The sequence below is a fragment of the Lissotriton helveticus genome, chromosome 8, assembly GCF_964261635.1.
Source record: "Lissotriton helveticus chromosome 8, aLisHel1.1, whole genome shotgun sequence".
NCBI lineage: Eukaryota > Metazoa > Chordata > Amphibia > Caudata > Salamandridae > Lissotriton > Lissotriton helveticus.
Window position 1 is genome coordinate 1488812847 of NC_136069.1, and position 21718 is coordinate 1488834564.

A 21718-nucleotide genomic window follows, 5' to 3' on the forward strand; every position below is an offset into this window, starting at 1 on the left:
TAGACAATTAAACTGGCTGACTTATTTTACTAGACCGGAGCTTCTGCTTATACTCCTGTTGTGGAGTTTTCTCTAATAGGGGAGGATTTGAGGCAAAGTCAATTGCGGGACAGTCCTTGATAATAGGCAAATGTTCAGACTTGAAAGTGTCTATAGAAGTGTCTTTGAGCTGTTTAGGTCTTAGTCCGTGAAATCTCTTAACATGCGACAGATGCACCCAGCCTTTCCTGCCTTCCAACTTCACGGCTGTGCGGGTGGTTAGAAGGACTAACTTCGGCTCCTTCCAGCGAGGCTCCAGCGGACTTGAACGATCAAAATTGCGGACGAGGACCAAGGTGCCGGGAAGGATCTCGTGTGGCTTGACTTCAGTATTGTCGGGAAATGCAGCGGCAACCTGTGAACGACAAGAGTGTAGGGCAGACATCAAGGAAGCTAGGTAATCTGTCAGCATATTACTGGAAACATCTGTAATACTTCGGGGTCTGGGTGTACCCCACACGTTCGGGGGGCGGCCGAATACGACCTCATAAGGGGACAGGCCTGATCTGGAATGTGCGACCATGCGCATATAGAATAGAGCGACTGGCAGAGCAACTAACCAGTCTACACCTTTTTCTTGACAGATTTTGGCAATGCGGATTTTCAAGGTTTGATTATGTCTCTCTACGAGACCGTCTGCTTCTGGATGGCGTACACAATGGAACTTCCACTGGTACCCTAACAACAGGGACACGTGCTTCATTAATTCAGATGAGAATGGCTGGCCGTTATCAGAATACACGACCCTAGGGAGTCCATAACGGGGGGAATATTCACGAACCAACTGCTTGGCAGTGGTCGCGGCTGTGTAATCTGGGACTGGATATGCTTCTGTCCACCTGGACAAAGCGCATACAACTACAAGGACATACTTGAAACCTCGACATCGCTCCATCTGAATATAATCCATCTGGAGGACTTCAAAAGGGTGGTCAGGAGGCTGGAATCCACCTTGTTCCACCGGGACACTTTTACCTGGATTGAACTGGCAACATATCATACAGGTACGGACTTTCTGCTTGGCTGCAGCTCGTAAATGCTTGTTAAACCAAATGTTCTGGATACTGTCTAACATGGCTTTTTCTCCTAAGTGTGCTGGACCATGTGCGGTATTGATAATGACTTGAACCATTGAGTCGGGGAGAAACCATGTGGCTTTTCCCTTCGTCAACCATCCCTGATCTGTCTGGACCCCTCCTTGTTCGGACCATTTCTTGATTTCTTCGGGAGTAGCATGTAACTGGATATCTATGACATCTTGAGTAGGGTCCTTAACTGTCATACAAGTAGTCTGTTCTAGAGTGGATGTCGGTGTCTTGTTAACTGGTATGTCTGGAGTCTGTGCTGTAAGCTTGGCTGTTCGATCTGCTAGATCATTACCTTGAGAAATAATGTCTGTAACTTTCGTATGTGCTTTGCATTTCATGATAGCGATAGATGTCGGTAAATGTATTGCATCTAACAGAGCTTGAATAAGGAAACCATGCTGAATCTTGGTTCCATGAGAAGTCATGAAACCTCTCTCCTGCCAGAGCACTCCGAAGTCGTGTACAACTCCGAATGCGTAGCGTGAATCTGTGTAAATATTAACTTTCAGGTTCTTGGCGTGTATGCAGGCTTGTGTCAGAGCAACTAGCTCTGCTGCTTGAGCAGACAGGGTGTCAATACGGTGTGTTTCAATAACTTCAGTGTCAGTAGTCACTGCATACGCGGCTACTAGTTCTCCTGTACTCATTCTCATACATGAACCATCCACATAAAGTGTCAGGTCGGGATCTGGTAATGGAATATCTGTCAGGTCTTGTCTTGGCTTTGTCATAGTGTTAACAACTTCCACACAGTCATGTGTGGCAGGATTCGAAGTAACTGACGGTAACAGTGTAGCAGGATTTAGAACGTTGCAGCGTCTGATTTCTATGTGTGGCTGGAACAGTGTCAGTTCATAACCTGTCAAACGTGCAATTGTCAAGTGCTGAGTCTGTGTTCGGTTTAAAAGAACTTCCACAGAGTGTGGAACTTGTACTGTCAGGGAGTGTCCTAATACTATGGAATCACTTTGTCTGATAGCTAGTGCTGTGGCTGCAACTGACTTGAGGCACGCAGGCAGAGCCTGGGCTACAGGATCTAGTGTGCTCGAAAAATAAGCACAGGGTTTGTACTGTCCTGCTTGATCTTGTGTGAGAACAGATAATGCTGTACCATCACGTTCTGTGACAAAAAGTGTAAAAGGCTTACTGTAGTTCGGTGTAGCTAGAACAGGAGCTTGGCATAAAGCTTTCTTTAACTCATTGAAACTAAGTGTATGTTCAGATGTCCAAGGGAGGACAGTCGATACGGCTGCCTCCTGTGTCGTTAACTGTATCAGTGGCTTGGCTAGAAATGCATACTGAGGAATCCATTGTCTGCAATAAGAAGTAAGGCCGATAAAAGCACGTACCTCCTTCTGTGTCTTGGGCTGAGGAAGACTCGCTATTAACTGGATACGATCGGGTGTCAACTGCCTACCCCACTTGGACAGTAAGTGGCCTAAGTAGATCACTTGCTGGACACAGAATTGAAGCTTCGAAGGGGACACCTTGTGCCCCATCTCGGCTAGAAAATACAGGACTGTAAGTGATGCTCGCTCGCAAGCACGTTCAGAACGGGCTGTGATCAGTAGATCATCGACATACTGGAGCAGGGCAGTGTCAGTTGGTTTGTGAATGTTGTCTAGTTGTCTCTTAAGTGCTTGACTGTAAATACTAGGACTTTCTGTGAAACCTTGAGGAGCTCGTGTGAATTTATAGCTCCTTCCATTTAAACAAAAACCGAAAAGGTACTGGCTATCTGGATGAATGGGGACACTGAAAAATGCATTCTTGAGGTCGATTACGGTAAAGAATATTGCCTCAGAATCAATGGCTGTCAATAGAGATGAGATATCTGGAACAACTGGATACTGGGGGATAATACATTTATTGAGTTCTCGAAGGTCAATCACTAATCGATATACTGGGGGTGCATTTGGATCAGTACGTTTCATGACTGGAATGATAGGAGAATTACATACATTGGAGTCAGTTTCTACAACTACTCCTTGAGCCATGAGCTCGTCAATAATTTTGGATAAGGCTGCTACAGCCTCAGGTGGCAATCTGTACTGTCTGATTCGTGGCAGGACTATACCTTGCTTGAGAGTCACACGATGGGGTGTGATTTGCATGAAACCAACATCAGTTGGACCTTGCGCCCATAGATGCTGCGGGACATTAGACAATCTCGGATCAAAATCTCGTAATACATAGTGACCCTTGAAGTCACGTAGAAACAAACGTATTCCCTCTGGGGAACAACAAATAACTGCACCTAATTCTTTCAGTGTCTTAATGCCTAACAAATTTTCTGGACATGACTTCGTAAGCAATAGATCAGTAGTTCGGGACAATGGACCTACTTCTAGAGTAACTGGCTTTGATATCTCGTTTACAATAGGCTTTCCTGAAAATCCAAGGGAAACATTTCTAGAGCCTGAGAGCGGAGCCCCTGGAACCTCGTCGTGACTAATAGTCGTCCTACTTGCCCCTGTATCAATCAAAAACTTTCTGTCTTTCCCTAATACTTGACTGTGAACATAGGGACCTTCTTGATCTACAGGAATCTCGATGAGAGGCAAGCCTACCTCCCTCTCTAGGCTGTTTCATGAATACGCTTGATACTCTGGATACTCTGTCTGTGCATACTGGTACATTTGCTGTGTAACATGCTGTGTTGCAGCGATAGGCTGCGGTGCTGGAACTGTCTGTTGTGCATTCTGGGGTGACTGAGAAGTCTGTGAAACTTGTTCTTGTCTAGGCGGACGTGGTCTTTCTTTAGTTTTACCAGTGGCTATATTGTGTTTCAGAACTGCACACTCGTTTATAAAATGACCTGGCTGTTTACAATAATTGCATGTCCCTTTAACGGGAGCTGCAGGATGACTGGCTTGATTCGGTCCCCTCTTCTGACTGTCTTGAGGAACAGATTGTGCAACTAGTACTTTCATTTTCGTGTCTTTCATACGTCTTCTCTTGTGTTCTTGCTCTTCTCTGATTCTATTCTGGTGATACTGGAGCATCTGTAACATCTGTGACGGGGTACTAGCTTGCCATGTACTTTCGACTTTCAAAACTCTATTCTTAACTTGTGGACTTGAATTCTCGACTAATTTAGTAACAAAAAGATGAGGGTATGACTCGCTACTCGTCTTCAAACCACTGTTTATTATAAAACATTTCTCAAATCTGGAATAAAAATCACTAGTGTCTTCGTCTTGTTTCTGTTTACAGGCTGAGATTGCACCCCAGTCTTCCTTTTTAGTGGCTAATAATCTAGGCAAAACTTGTATCAATAATTCTGGTAATTCTTTACATTTGTCTCCAAGACCGGTACCTGGTACTCGTATCTTATCTTCAGCTTCTAGAGCTGTCCAATCGATCTTTTTCTCTCCCACCTCCCAATCTTTTTCCTTGAGTTTTTCATATATGCCCGCAGGCAACAGGACTTTTAGCATTTTAATAATATCTGGATACGTGTATTCTTTCATACGGAGCATGTCTTTTAATTCTCGGTGGAACCCTGCTGGATCTTTGTTGTGACAGGGAATTAATTTCTTCATCTCTAAGAGTTCCATCTTGGTAACTGGGGTGTAAACAAATACTCGTTGCATTTCACCATCTGCTGTCCTAACTGGGTGTACTTCTCGTAACGGATGCTGTCTGTCTATGTAAAACGGTTTACTTTCTGGAGGTGAGACATGAACAAAATGCGGGTTCAGAAACGTTCTATATTTGTGGCGCTGTTCTAAAATGACACTAATTAAATCGGTACCTAAACCTTTCCATCTATACTGGAGTAACTCGTTCAGGATATCATGTAACGGACCTGGATCAGAATGTTGACCCTCATACAGTGTAATGAGGTGTTGGATCATATACATACCCACCAGTCGCTGCTTGGCTGGGGGCAATTTCAGAAACATTTGTGCCACTATTTCGTCTGGAAAAGTGGTAGAATCAGTAGTCCATCGGACTGCTGATCGGGCTAGTTCTTGTTCATGCATAGTACTTAACTCACTATAACCGATTCGTGATTTCAGAATTTGATCGGTAACTTGAAATACTTGTTCTAGAGAACCTTGTTCTGGTGCTGGATGATGAAAGACTTTCTTGTGTTCTAGGCGTAAATGTCGGTCTGGAAATCTAGATTTACCTACATACGCTATTCTGGCGGTATTCTCGTCCTCTACCTCTTCAGTAGGAGAGTCATTTTCTTTCTCGCTTCCTAGAGCTTCTTTGCGTTGTTCGTGTAACCTTATTATTTCTTTACGAATTTTCTTGTACATACTCTCTATACTATTGAGTGTCTTGTGCTTACCCTCGGCTATATTATCACTCCACCTTGTCAGAACTTTCATTTCGACCGGATCTTTAGTCGGGGAATCTTGTTCCCGTATTAAACAATTGATCAGAAACTTTAATAGCATAAACTGGATCTCGGATTTCCTGAGAGATATGACTTCAGCAATACTTTCTGGATCTTGTCCTGTACGAATGAAACAATACATTCTGTCTAGATCTTCTTTCATATTCGGTAGGGTGACCAAATACTCGGACACCTGTCTTATACGTACGGAATATAGAACCATACTATCCTCGCCTGGGACTGGATCATAACAGCATTCAGTAAGAACTCGCCTGATTTCTGCAATGGACTGATATTTGGGCGTACGCTGTAACGCACGTTCATGTAACTCGACTGCTCCTAAACGTCTACTTGGCGGCGGGGTACCAGGAGGACCTCCTCCCGCGGCCCCTATACTGGAATCGTCGACTGATACTCTTCGTGCTGGCAGAGTGACTGATGTGGCGGGAATTTGTACTACGGGCTGGACCGGGGGTACCGTAACAGGTACTGCAACAGGTGCCCCGGTGGCTGGAAGACCATGAATTACATTATTCACAGGAGCTGGTGGAACAGGATTTGCATATTCTGGGACTGTGTCGTCCAAATAGGACGAGAGAAAAATATCAGCTGCGGTCGGTTTGTGACGTAGCTTGGTCGGAACTAAGGGTGGCGGAAAATTACTGGATGCTTCCGGGGTTGCTTTTGGCAAACCCTCGGCAAGAAGAGGATACATACCCTTGATGAGGGCATTCCTCTGTCTGTCTGACTGTTCTGCTTTAACTCGTTCACCTATTTCGATTAGTTCCCTTTCTTGGGCTCTTTCTAAGGATTCTCTACTTAATTCTGACTTTCTGATTTTTTTTTCGGTTCTTTTATGAGATTCTTTGCGCCATAACTCGATGGCATCTTTCTGTGACTGTCTGGCTTTCTTTTTCCATAATACTTCTTCTACTCGCATGATGCACTCGGCATCCCATGTACCCGATACGGGCCATCTGTACTTTTCTTCTAACTGTTTGGTGTACTCCACCCATAAATCTAGATATAATATGGCACTTATGCCTTGCTTTTGATACATAAAATGACCTGGACTGTCCCTAGGCGGGACAGGAACTGCTTCTTCTAACAGACCTTTTCTAGTTTTTAACTGACGTAATTTGGAAAACAAAGGCATGACTGAACTGTAGTCTAGACACAATACAATACACAATGAACACGATAATTACTGAAGATACACCACTTTCGTACCACGACATTGAAATACATGAATGACATTTAAAATAACAGTTCTGACAAAATACTACCTGGAATACTGAGAACAGAAATACATGAATTTCTCGAGAACAGAACAGACTAGAACAGAAACTAGATGCACTGCTAAAACAGTACGAAACAGTACGAAACTTACCGATATCATAAAGAGACACGTCAGGACCCGCATCCACCTAAGTGGACACTTCGTGTTGGATCTGTGTACCCCAAACCCACGGACCAGAGACAATGCAATTGACCCTGTCTAGATACTACCCCAGCAACGGTACTCACCGGGCAGCAAGAACGGAAGGCCTCGGACTGGACTGGACTGCTACGACGACGGACGGACGAACTTCAGACTTCTGTTACGGGTGGGCCTCCGGATACCTCGGACCTTGGACTCTCGGCTTGGGCTCTGGTCGGGACTCGCCGCGTTCCTCCACCGCCTCGTCTGGATGCTGGACCGCAACCTCCGTCTCCTCCGTGGGCCTGAGGGATACTTGAAGCAGAAATATCTGCACGTGCACGGTATGGTTCCGTCACGGCTGCAGAGGATCAGGGGGCTTGCGTGGCTTCACCGGCGCGTGGGGAAAGGGCAAGTCCCTATTCGGGCGCCATTATGTGGTAAATAAATAAATAATACCTCTATTTTTGACTAGATATACAATAACAGATAGCTCAATAAATAAGAGTCAAGATTCGAGGTAGTCGGAGTCTGCAGGTTTAATACAGCATAAAGGACAGGAACAGGACAACCTGCACGGGCAAGATCTGGGATGGCTAGCCACTTTTAATAACAGTGCACAAGCATATATAGTTAAACAAAAATACATGATGTTCAATACAATAGGCGTACAATAGGCGTAGCAGTGGGCAGGGCCTGTAGCAGTCGCGAAAGATAAGGCAGAAAGGAGGTGTAACAGGAGGCGTGAACAGGGCGTATACATAGACATGTGATGTAAACGTAACAGAATATGTCATAAATGGGGCGAAAACATGGAGGGGGCTACCTAAGGAGCCGGGACCTCTAACCTAGTGGTGCGCGCAAACTGACAATGACGTGTTACTAGGGAGAAGCTGGGGGCTATGACTTCTGTGCTAGAAGAAGAGACTTAAGTCTGGAGAGTCAGAGCGACATGTACCTAAACACTATCTAGTATCTGATGTTTGGAGAACATGTTGATAGAATCCAAAAGTTATCAGGGTAAAGGCTAACAGACTCTAAGACTGGTGCATGCATTATTCTACATGTAGTGCGTGTTGAGGAATATTAAATGACCATTAATACAGTATTTCTCTTACATGGAGACGTAAAGGCTAGACTGTGACGGAAACTATTGATGCGATTCAGTAGCTTAGGAATGCAGAGAAGGAGGGCTGGACTGATAACTGGAATCATAACATACTCTTGGCAGACTGGCAGGCAGAGCCAGGCCGAGTCGGGCACTGCGAGGCAGGGAGTAAGTGAAGGGTCAGGGATACAGGTGGGGGCTGTATCGCTCCTCAGCGAGGGTTCAGGAGACAGGAGCTGAATCTGAGACCGGGCCCTTTTGAGGCCTAGAAACGGGGACTTTCAATGAAATAACGTGCACACTGTGAAACGTGGCAACGTAGCTTTACATAGGCCTAATACTCGTAGCTTTCACGAGAACTGGAAACTGGCATACTAGAGATGGACACAACTGTAATTGCGTCTTAAATCGATCATGGGGAATACATATGCATATTGATCATGCACACATAACATAAGATGGGGGACACGTAGGGACACAGAACATGGCAAAATTTACTTTTCCACAAGGTGGTGATGGACGGAGCGTTGACAATACAAACACTCACCCCCAGTCAACTGATCTGGGTTTAATCCATCACCGTTCTTTAGCTCACTCCGCCACCCCAGTTCAGACATGGCCGTATGCAAATCAGTCTGACCCTGTGCCTCATGGGAACAGTCCAGCCCGAACTGCCAAGCCATGTCTTCCCTGGACCGGAATCAAGCTTCCCAGGACCGGTTTCTGGCATTACAGCCGTCTTCAGCCGGGCTTGCTTGACTCCAGTGGCAAAGTGAGCAAGGGACTCACGTCTGAGCATACCCTGCCAACTTAGGGCGAACAAAGAAAAACCAAAGGTGGTGATGGACGGAGCGTTGACAATACAAACACTCACCCCCAGTCAACTGATCTGGGTTTAATCCATCACCGTTCTTTAGCTCACTCCGCCACCCCAGTTCAGACATGGCCATATGCAAATCAGTCTGACCCTGTGCCTCATGGTAACAGTCCAGCCCGAACTGCCACTACAGTGATAGCCACACTCCTTATGGCTCTTTGAGAACTTTCATATTTTCCTGGCTCAGCCATAATCAAATTCAAAGGTTTTTTCTTTCCTAATGGGCCAAAGTAATTATTCTGCTAGCCAAAAACGAGGGTCAAATGCCTCCCCACACTTGATCTGAATCTGTAACTGTCTGAATCAGTACATTTTGGAAAAGTGTGTTGTTTCTTAAATGTGTGTGCATGTGTGTGTGTGTGTATACATATATTCACTGAAAAACCACAGGTCTCAGGGACGTTATAGTTAGGAATTAGCATTTAAAAATTCTTAGATATTCACAGAAAAAAATGCAGGTTACAGGAACTTTATAGTTAGGCTGACATTTCACTTGTACAAAACCTATGAAATTCAGCTGTTATAGTTAGCGGAGCTAACTATAACTCACGCCCCCGCAATGCACTGCTGATGATGTCACATATTACACCATCCACAAAATCTCCGATGCACCTACTCATACCTCAATATAACCTTTCATACACCCACTCCAAATTTCAGACTACCATTCTCGAAACAATAGCTACACCAATACCAGTATGTACATACCCACTCACTGATTCATAGGTCTACACACACATGCAGTCACTCAACCGGGGCCCGACCATTTTGTTTTAAATACAAAAATGGAGGGGAGCCTAGTGGCCTCCCCATGCCATTTTTGGCCCCACGCATGACCATCTGGTTAGGGACTGCTGGGGGAGCCTGAAGGCCCCCGCGGTCCCATCCAGCTCTATCTTTCTGCGGGAGCTGGCATGGCTTTTTACCCCCAGGGAGATGCTGACAAAAGTAAAGTGTGCTCACTTTGAACAAGAGAGAGCAAAGTGCTTTCACTTGTTCAAAGCTAGCACACTGTTTGCTATGGGATGGCAGGAGCAGTGCTCCCGCAATCCAATAGCAAACTGCAATTTCCCAGGATGGGCATTTGGAACATCCAGCTCTGTCAAGAATGTATCTGATTTCAAAGGTCCACAAACAAGTTTCACCCACCCCCGCAGACCCATTATAGCAGCAATAGGGAGTGTGGGGGAACAAGTGTCACAATATGTGGACTATTTTTTACAGGGCTTGGTTAAACAACTGCCTACATATTTAAAAGGTACAGAGGAATTTCTTGGAAAATTACAGAACATACAGTGGGCAGAAGATTTGATGTTTATTACTTTCGACATCGAATCCCTGTACACGAGTATAGAACATGCCACAGGTTTGAATGCCTTAAAACACTTTGTCAGATTAAGACCCCTTGATTGTTATAATCATAACAAAATGCTTTTAGATCTAGCTTCTTGGTGTCTTTTTAATAACTTTTTTATGTTTGGTAATGATGTTTACTTGCAAAAGAGGGGTGTGACGATGGGGGCCTGCTTCTCCCCCAGCTATGCATGTTTGCATGTTGGCTGGTGGGAAGAGCAGGTCCTGATACGCACATTCCTCAATGATTACACCAACCATGTACAACAGTGGTTAAGATACATAGATGATGTTTTTATTGTATGGAAGGGTGATGAAAGAAGTGCCACTGATTTTATCAATAGGATTAATGACAATACCCTTAATCTTAAATTTACATCGCAGATCAATAAACACTATGTTGAATTTTCAGACGTTAAAGTCTATATCAAGAACGGAAGCATAGCAACCACTCTACACAGAAAGGTGATGGCTGGAAATACGACTCGCCATGCCAGTAGCGCTCACCCCAAACATTTGATGAAAAGCATTCCGTTTGGGGAGAACTTGCGATTAGAGAGGATAAGCAGTACTGACAAGGACTTCATGCAAACAACAGGCCCTCATGCGATTTAGAAGGAGAGGCTATAGTGAGTCCATTTTAATGGAAGCAGTGAACAAAATTAGTACAAGATCTAGGGACTCCCTTTTTTCTAACCCAAGTAACAGAGAAAATTCTGAATCAGCAGATAGTGTCCAGAGACTCAAAACTTCATTCCATAGACAAGAAATAAAGATCCGGTCTATTATTGGGAGTAATTGACCTATAATTATGACAGGTGGGATACTAGTACCCAGCCTTCCCCAACAACCTACTATTACTTTTAGAAATCGTCCGTCTATTTCAACACAAATTGTGAAGACAAATCCTGAACTTGGGACTGCCAATATGTGGCTACAACCCAAGCAAGGGTTCACTAGGTGTTCCACTTGCAGAGCTTACAGGTTTGGAGAGAATACTATATTGTATCTGACTCCTTTTAGCTCAGAGAAAGTGTTGATCAAAGGCAGCTACAATTGTAAAACTGAGTTTGCAGTTTATGTTCTGACGTGCACCTGTGGGTTAAGATAAGTGGGAAGCACCAAGCTCCAGGTGCACGTCAGAATTTTACTGCACCTCAGAGTCATCATGAATAATGATTCCACGTATCCAGTATTTAACAAATACATAATAACAATCTCAGTTGTTTTAAATATTTTGTTGTTGCAGCCATTCCCAAACCCCGAAGAGGAGGAGATAGAGAAAGGATGTTGAGGAAATTGGAATCCAAAATGATATTAAAATTAGAAGCCCAATGGCTTCAACAACACGGAGGACCTTTATCATTTTCTATAGTATATCGTTTGGTAAAATTGACATATGTAAATATATGAACTTTTTGTACATACTTTGATGAACTGCATTAGTGTCCAGCCCGCAAGGACCTTTTTGTTTTGTTTTGCCCCATATTCTTAAATTTTTTAGATAAGGGTTTAAAACTATGATACCTTTGTGGCTTTTAGATATGTATATAATAGTGTGTTTTAGGATTTAGCTGCACACGCACTTTAAATAAGATAATTGTGGATTAGGACGGCACTTTAGAGGCACCTGGCACTTTATTGCATTTTTTGCACGTTGGCATTAAGCACTTTATTCTCTCCTCTATGCATTTAAGAAGATAATTGTTGAAACATGAGGAGCTGCATCTATATAGGCAGGATTTGGCACAACAAGAAGCTTCTTTGTTATTTGCGATGTTTGCAAAGTTAATTAGCTCAATATATATTCTTTAGTGTCTTCAAATGTGGATTCATGTTTTTATATATGCAATATATCGGTTTTTACTATTTATGAATTATGTATAAAGCCTACATCAAGATTTTAACTGTGACGCGCCATTCCCAAACATTGAAGAGGTTAAATTTCAACTTCTTAATTATTGAAGTTCAATTTAATTGGGTGGTGGAATTCAAATGATTTGCAATGCATTTACACAGTTATATGAAATATTTGCCAGATTATCTGAAGGCCAATTATGCTGATCTTACGAGCTAGAAAAACAGACTTCTTCAATGTAAGAAAAAGTGGTGCCAGTATGTCTTTTATGTCTATTATTCCTCGTGGTAGAAACACAAAGACACAGGTAAAAAATAAAAATTGGCTAATGAGATGCAAGCTGACCTGTGAGCAAGGGCACAAGGTGTCCGAAACGCGTCAGGCTTGAGGACTTCAATAAGATAACATCTGTCTCATATTGCTGAGTTCGAGTCTCTGTTTGCCGGATGGAAATGCGGAGAATTAAAGTTGGAGTTTTTTATATATATATAGGCAGGCAACTTGTTTGGTTGTTATATATAAATATATATATATATATAGCATCAACAAGAGTTCACCAGATGCGCACCGCGCATCCCTGGTGCACTCCTACGCGGTGGTGAGTCGCGTCACATAACAGGATACGTTCCACCCATCCGTGGACAAACTTGGAGGCACTCAGTGGGGAAGTTTAAAGTTGAGTGTTTATGCGGCAAGTAGCATGAAAAAATGGACAGATGTGTTTTGGCAAACAACGCCTTCTTCAATGTCAGTCACCATAACAAACCCAACCTATTTAGGCATGTAATGGTAACTGACATTGAAGAAGGCGTTGTTTGCCGAAACGCGTCTTTAAGTTTGTCCACGAATGGATTGAACGTATCCTGATATACATATATATGTGTGTGTGTTTGTGTGTGTTTGTGTGTATATATATATATATATATATATATATTCATTGAAAAACCCAAAGGTCACAGAGACGTTATAGTTAGGCTCAGAAAATCAGCAGTTATAGTTACATGAGCTAACTAGAAGTTATGCCACCTCAATGCACTGCTTATGACCTCACATATTACATCACTCATGATATGGTCAGTGACAAAACTAATGACATCACATAAATGAAAAACAAAAAAACAAAGAGAAGGGCACTAAAGAGATGGAAAGTCCCAATGAAAATTCGCAAAACACAATAACAAGTGGGGACACAACCCTTTTCGAAACACACATGTAGCTAGTAAAACATCTCCTTTTAGGAAAAAAATCAACATTCAATCCTATTTCACCCAGGGACAGCATTGATATTTTTAACGAACAGATAGTGGCAGAAATGAAAAAATTTAATTTAAAAATGCAGGACACAAAACAAAAGTCAAACATAAAAACTTGGCAATACAAACAGCTAATAACAGAACTGCAAAAAAAGGAGAACGTTATTATCAGAAACTCGGATTTTATTGGTTTACAGATTTTGTTGGATCAAATAAGATAGATAGATTAAAGACACAGGAGGCAGAGCAGGTGTAACGTGTACATTGCATTCCAAACTGTATGCTGGATAATAGTCATCATTTTAAAGACCACAGGGGGGTGTTCATATACACCGAGAGCTTCACAAGAACATATTGTTTTTGTGCATTTTCGTATTTCCTACAAATGGTTTGGAATTCTTCACTCCATTTAGTAATTCATGAATTTCCTGAAATACATTGTAAGCTTTTAGCTATCCTTGACTTATAATTAGTCATAACTCCATTTAATTGGCAACAAAAGCAACATTAGAGTTGGCTCAATTCAAAGTAAGTGGAGTGAACTATGATCAATTTACTGCCTAGAATCAAGATTACAGGGCTGCTTCATACAATCATTCCAAGCCATTAGGCACTTCCGGTGTTCAGATAAAGAAAAGGATCATTCATTTTCTTTCTATATCTCAATGGTTAGCAGATATGCTAAATTCAGGTTTGCTATGTATGCATTTTATGAGCTCTGCAAAACCGACTTCTAATCAGATATTATTTTCCATCTTTGGATTAGTGTACCTGGATAGTACAGTACACAAACGAGGAATTCCAAACTCACTAAAAATTGAACAACTAATTACATGTCATTTAAAAGTGGTGTTTCTATTTGTGTAATATATTAAAAAACAGCTTGATATCTTGGGGAATTTTCAATAAACGAAACATGTATGTAACAACTATTACTGCTGTCATTATTACTACTACTGCTATTACTAAGGTTACTAGAACTAATACAAATAATAAAAATAACAATTATAATAATAGACGTTATTATTGTTACATTTTTTCGTCCATAACATTGATAATAATTTTGACAATAATAATAGGAATTACTATTATTATCACTTGTACTGGTAGTAGCAGTAGTAGTTGTAGTAAGACAAAGTATAGACCTGTAAGAATTATTAATTACCATAGCTAATCGTGCAACATTTTCAGATTTCATGTTATGCCAAATTTGTAAATAAAATGTATTACATGATTTTGCGTAACTTTTATTTTCTTGAGTGCACTGATCACATAAAGGGGCCGATTCCGATCTCGTTCGGAAGCATTCCTACCGAATCGGTTCTTGAATGCTTTCCAGATGACTCAGATCGGGGGAGTCCGGCCAAATGATTTGGATGCATCCGTATGCTTCCGGATAGGTATACACCCGTTACAACGGATCTTTTACTCCGCACTACCATTACAACGCGACCATTACTCCGCATACCATTACAACGCATTGCGCTGGGGGGCGCTCTAGGATAGGGAATAAGTATAATTTACTATCCAACACCTTCCCTAGGGTCCACGGGGACTGGAGTTAGAATAGTAAATTATACTTACCACTATCCAGCGCCCCAAGGCGCTATGCGTTGTAACGGTATGCGGAGTAAAAGTCGCGTTGTAATGGTCTGCGGAGTAAAAGTATGCGTTATAACGTCATACATCCTTCCGGATACGATTTGGTCGAACTCCCTTTGACTTCAATGGGAGCCTGTGTTACAAATGAGAAAAGGGGGGTTGGGTAAAACCTTGCACCCTGTGGCGGGCACTCCATGGTGCCTACCACAATGTGCATGGTTGGAAATGGGTCCCTTGGGTACCCCCACGGGCCTGATTCGGAAGGCCTCTGGTGAAGGGGGCCCTGCTATGGGCCTCCAAAGAATAATTCCGGCAGCCGATTCATTTGGTAGAAACCGAATCAGAACGGCTGTCCAAATACATCGTCGTACTCGCTCGCTCGGAAACTGAGTCCATAGAACTGTAGGATTTGGCTCCTAAAGACGCGACCTGTCCAAATGCCTTTCGGAACCGATTCGGACAGCCCTACTAGTTTCCAGGCATCCTTTTCGGTTGTTGGGAAGTGTGTACGATTCAGGCGGAAACAAGGGTACCAAAAGACATCAGAATCGACCCCAAAGTCTCATGAGCTAGTAGCAGGAGATTGATCTGTGCTTTCAAGAGACATTTTCTGGCTGAGCGGACCTCCATCAAGACATTTTTTTTAAAGAAACTGACACAACCTACTGGAAAACCACATTTACCTACAACACCACAATTTTGTGAAATTTTCATAAACTTTGGCAACATTTCGTAAGTAAAAATTTGGCATCTTTTTAAAAATATTAGTAGTAATAGTGTACTGCTAGTTATAATACCATTATTATTATTATTAGTATCATCAACTGCTTACTTATATAGTGCTTTAACATCTTTATCTTGGAGTGCTGGATCAACAGGTGATACTTGATCGGTCTACTCAAATGCACCATTAAAGTCAAATATAGATTTTCTGGATTCAGATCAGTTTTAATATACAACTGGTCAGTGCGTACCGGATCTCGAACAGTTTCTTATCAACTGCATTCCATAGTTAGAAGAAACACTACCATGATTTCATATCTACAATTTACAAAGTTCCAAACACAAGAATTAATCATTAGGATATGGTGTCATGGTGGATATCTGAACCCCTTTTCTCAGAATGATAAATCATTTTTGTGATAGATTCACCTGAATTAACACAGTGTCCTATTGCCTGATGGATTGCTGTTTCCATTATAGTTCTAAAGTAGAAAATGTCACAATATACATTTTAAGGCAATCAAGAAACTTTTAATCACCCACATGGTCCAGTCAGAGTGTACACCCGTAGAATCATGGCAAAACCCGATTCATTCAAAGGAAATAAATACATATAATTTACAATCCTAGCTGTTATTTCTGTTTGTTTAAAGCAAACAATTGAACATCCTGATATAGACTGAAGGGCTATAGTTATTCAACCTAGAAATCTGGCCCCCATTTTAAGGTTGACCCTACAAGACATCACATGCAATGTCTATTGTGAGGTATATTGTGGCTTACCAGCACCAGGAAGGGCCCTGGAGCCCTCCTATTGCTTAGCATTGGTTCGCTTTCCTTGTCACTCATTTGCCTGCTTCTTATTCATGTTGCAGCTTGTCTATTGGCTGGCATCACTGATGCAACTGTTTGCTTTTCAAGCACTGTTTATAACGTTTGTGTAAAGCACTTAGAGTGTGTGTATTTTTGAGCCATCTCTCCCCCTGCACTCCGTGTTGCCCTCCTCCCTCTTGTGCTCTCCTGTGTGCTTCTCACCATTACTTCTCCTCACCTGCACCATCCTTATTACATTCCCCAAACCCCTGTATTTCTTTCGCTCCTCCCTTTCCTCCCCTGTTGCTTTCAAGTCTCTTGCAGCCCCCACTCCTGTTGCTTTTGCGTCCCCTCCTGTATTGCTCTGCCATTCCCCTGAACCTCCCCTATGTTGCACCCGCTCCCCCATTAAAGTAATCATATATTCATCCCAACAGTCTGCAGAACCTCCAGCCAGAAATGTTATTTCAGACAGCAGTAGACAGAGTGGTCTAACGACCAGCACCATCATTGCCCACCAAGGCTATTTCCCAAGGGAGAATAGGGTTGTAATGACCACCCAACACCCCATAGCTTCCAAGCAATAATGTGCTATGTAATAAACTTTAGAATGCTAACATATTGTTATTGTTAATATTATTATTATTGTTCCTATTGTTATCACTATTATGATCATTATTATTTATAGGGCCAATGATTATGTCAAACAATATTCTATTTATCTTACAATGTGTAAATGTGACCATCTCAAATAACACTGTTATTGTTATTCTATTTTTCATTACTAGGTATGAGATTATGAACTTCAAGAAAATGGGAAAAGATTACTATGACTACATTAATGTTGGAAGCTGGGACAATGGTGAACTAAAAATGGACGATGATGAAATATGGTCAGCTAAAAACACAGTGATCAGATCTGTTTGCAGTGATCCTTGTGCAAAAGGCCAGATAAAGGTAAATAAAGTTAATTAACACTTTTTGCTCTGTTCTTAGGTCCAGCATAAAACACTTTGATTGGCTTGCTGGAACTATTGCAATAAAGATAAATAATACATACAATACAAATACTACATAAATAGAGGAGAACATTAGATCATTCCCTTTCAGCCATTTCTGTCTTGAACTGGCATTCTCATTTTGGATTGGGCCCCAATACAGACACTCAGTGATAGGAGAGTCAAGCACCTTAACTGATGTTATGTTATGTTATGTTAAAATCATTTATTACGCGCACAGATGCTCCAGCAAAGGAGCGTCCTGGCGCCCGACAGGGTAGCAACACAACACAACTGGAAAGAAACTAAGGATCTAAGGGAACAAGAAAGTTTTAACAGCTCGACGAAAAGAAAGCAGATCACCAAGGACACGGATCTCTAGGGGAAGAGAGTTCCACAGTACTGCGGCGCGTACTTGGAATGAGCGGCCGCCAGCACGGCTACGCTTGAAGCGGGGGACAACCGCAAGTTCGAGGTCCGATGATCTTAAAGAACGGACCGGAACATAGAGGGACAGCAGATTTGAGAGAATCAAGGCAGGAGAGCCCTTAAGGATCTTGTAAGCTACACAGAGAACCTTAAACTGGATCCTTTGCGCAATCGGCAGCCAATGCAGGGCACGCAGGGTGTTGGTTGTGGGGCAGAATCTCGGTAAGCCCACAACTGCTCTAGCCGCTGCGTTCTGTACGCGCTGAAGACGGGTGATTTCGGCCCGGTTTAGCCCTACCAAAAGGGAGCTGGCATAATCGAGCCGAGAGATCACCGTTGCCTGCACCACAAGTTGCCTGGTCGTTGCATCGAAGAATTTTAATACGGGACGTAGTCCACGCAGGATACCAAAGCAGCAGGCCGCCGTGCGCTTTGTGTGGCAGACGAAGGTGAGGGTTGGGTCAAGCCACACCCCAAGGTTTTTTAACTCAGAGACCGGAGTTGGCGTGGGACCCAAATCCGAAGGCCACCACCTATCTCCCCAGAGTTCCGTTTGCTTGCCAAAGATCATAATTTCCGTCTTATTTGCGTTCAGCTGGAGACAGTTGGAAGTCATCCAGCTAGCGACCGCCCGGAGTCCATTCTGGAATCTGGGAGCATCCACATCAGCGTCCCCGCTGAGCGTAACCGCTAGCTGAGTGTCGTCAGCATATGACACCATGGTCATACCCCAGTGCTTGACAACCTCAGCCAGCGGTCTCACGTAAAGGTTGAATAACGTGGGACTCAGCGATGCCATTTTTCTTTTTCCATCCAAGTGAGTATCAGTAAGGAGCTAGTACCATTAAACGAAAATGTCCTCCATGGCAGGCCACCTTGTCAGATAGTTTACGGCAGGCCCGGACTGGCCGTTGCGGGCACCGGGAAATCCCCCGGTGGGCCGCATGGGTGGGGGCCGGTTTTGAGCCCCTGGGGGCCGTTTTTGTTACAGGGCCGTTTTTGCAGCATAGCTGCAAAAACGGCCCTTTAACAAAATCGGTAAAATACCGGCCCTGGCAATGAGCGCGGTCGCACCCCCAACCCCTCCCCTGGGTAGGGGGGGCCGGCCGAGAACTTTGCCAGGGCCGGTTTCCGTTCCCAGTCCGGCCCTGGTTTACGGAGGCAGTGCCTGCTGCCATGCCAGGCCAGAACTACTAATAATCTGAGAGCATCAAGACTGTATTGCTAAAATGCCATCAGTGGCATACAACATGAATGCCAGACACCATCTCATGAAGTATTAGGAGAGACCACAATTCTCGCTCATTGTTAATGAGACTCATGTATTTGGGGGTTGAGTGTGAGCCCTCGCTCATCGCAAACTAAATATCACACCTGGACTGAATGGCTAATAACTGAACGCTAAATGCGACTCAGTCAAGAGCTCTGGTGTGTGATGAGTAACTTTTCTAAGCTGTGGAGGCTTCAGGTAGCCAGACTGCTGAAGGCGCAACTCTGCTGCAGTTTCCTACTTATTCAGTTGATGAAGGAGCCTCTTTGACCATTAAACTGGTGATTCACTACATTTATACGTCCGGACACTACGTAAGTGAGGCATAAGTGTTATTATATGTGATAATTAGGTTCATATTTTTATCTTTTCATTGATGTCAATTTACATGTTGTTATTGATAAAAGATGTTATGTAACATCACTATCCTTGGTGCCAACAACGATGACAAATTATTTCTCACGCTTAAGAATTTTCAAACCTTTAGAGCTTTGCACTAGAGCATGGATACTCACAAACATTTCACCGGGCGCTGCAAAGTACTGATGTGGCATGACCATTGGATATACTGATGCCAGCAATGCGTGAGTCAGGGTGATGAAAGGTGGGCACAGGGGGACATGAAGCAGATTGATGGTATGAACAACAAATGGAGCCTTCACATGACTTCTGTCTATCACCAACACTCTATTCTTATGCACTAAGAATTAAAGTCAAAGCATTAATTTGTAATGTAAAATGTGAGAGGGAATGAGATTCTCATTTGGTGGCTGAATTTCAAAATGTGAAACTAGAAAACCTGGTATCAGTCCTGGCTTCCCCACCTGATGAAATTGTGTGGTCTTAGGCAATTGGTTAATTTTACTTTGCCTCCTATTGCGTCATTACCACTTATTAGAGACTCTCATATACGAGTTCAGGGTGTGTGCTGTACAAAACCTTCTCTTGTGTTTTATTTAATAAACTATAATGTGGTTCCAATTATACAACAACCAAGGCTACATACAAGGTGCACCATAACAAATAACTTGCCTCTTGGGTCACTAATAGCAATGTTTTCAGAATGGGGGTGGCATGAATGTAATGTTTGGAAACTATCACTAATAATAAATGCCTCTCAATGCAGTGATATAATCTGATCTACTAAGGTAAAACTCTCACTTATGTGAATAAAATACACTCTTTTGAAGTTTGCAAAGAGTTTATCATGTTTTTACATGTTTAGTGCAAGATGTCTTTTAAACTAAAGGTGTTCCTAAAGATAGGTTGTCTAGGACACAATCTTTTTCTCTTTACCATTACTTTAGTAAACGGGTAAATATAGTATGCCTGTTTGTTTCACAGCTTTCTGTATGTTCCTGCTCTGTCAGATTAACAGCAGTCCAGTGCTGCTGTTCACCAGGCGCCGCAATTAACGGTCAGGAGGGCAGCATGCGGCCCCTGGGCTGTACTTTGAGTATCCCTGCAGTAGAGGTACAATGTACGGATGATCAAAAAAAATAGATCATTTGGAAACAGTGTTTTAGAAAAGATAACTTGAAAAAAGTTGAGAAATACTGTTAAGATACCCACTTTACAAAGGAAGAGTTCAAGTAAAATAATAATAATAATAATACCGACATTTATAAAGCGCGAACACACATTGCACTAATGTATTCATTATAGTCACCCATGCAGAATTATGATAACCCATACATCTGTGTCCCATTCTACATATGTAGATAACCATGCAAGAGTAGAATTACTGGTCATTTGAAAATGAAAGAAATGGTTGGAAGTTTGTTTAACAGTACAGTGCAGGCTGTTAATTTTAGTTTGCATAATAAACATGTTCAGAGGTCAAGGAAGGATTAACATGGATAGAGCCAATCCTCATTTCAGATTATGTGTGTGTTACCCTTACATCAAGCTCTCCCTACAGCCCACCAAAAGCTGCTCATGGAGAATGAACAATACCATTCTTACTGACCCAGAAACCAGAGAGCCATCTCCCACTCTATCTCTCAATTCTTTCAAATCAATAAAGAACTAGATATGGAGAAAAAGACGATCCGGGATGTGACGAAAGCAACTATCAGGAGGGAGATGCTCAGAATTATGGTGACCAAAAAAAAAATCTAAACATAAGGTTGAAACTTTTGGAAATGTAGATTACAAAAACAGAGAATGACAGAAGGCTAGCTCTAGACTCCAACCCTACGACCAGGATAAAATAACTTAAATATGAATATATAAAAAACTCCTAAGTGAAAGAGCTCATGCATGGTCCACTAAAGCCAAGGCTAAAAATCTTCTTGAACAAAACAAGGCTGGTAAACCTTGAGCTCGAACACTTAAAGAATCTAAAACCTCAATAAATATCCCAGCCATCAAGGAAAAAAAGATTGTGATACAAGTTGACCATACAAAAAATTTGTAAACACCTTTCAGTCTTTCTACATGGATTTATATAGTCCATCTTATTTCAACAGTAGACTCAACGTTTAAGCTTGCCAAATACACCTGGAGGTGATCCAGCTAGCCCATCTTGAGGGCA

General features: G+C 42.5%; 1 protein-coding gene across 3 annotated transcripts in view; it reads left to right on the forward strand.

Moving 5' to 3' along the window:
- GRM5 (glutamate metabotropic receptor 5) overlaps positions 1-21718 on the forward strand; it is a 967370-nt gene that overhangs the window by 712751 nt on the left and 232901 nt on the right. For all 3 annotated transcript variants that reach the window (XM_078658429.1, XM_078658430.1, XM_078658431.1), the window contains exon 5: positions 17274-17442. In XM_078658429.1, the coding sequence (XP_078514555.1) occupies positions 17274-17442 (169 nt within the window). The remainder of the gene's footprint in view (positions 1-17273; positions 17443-21718) is intronic.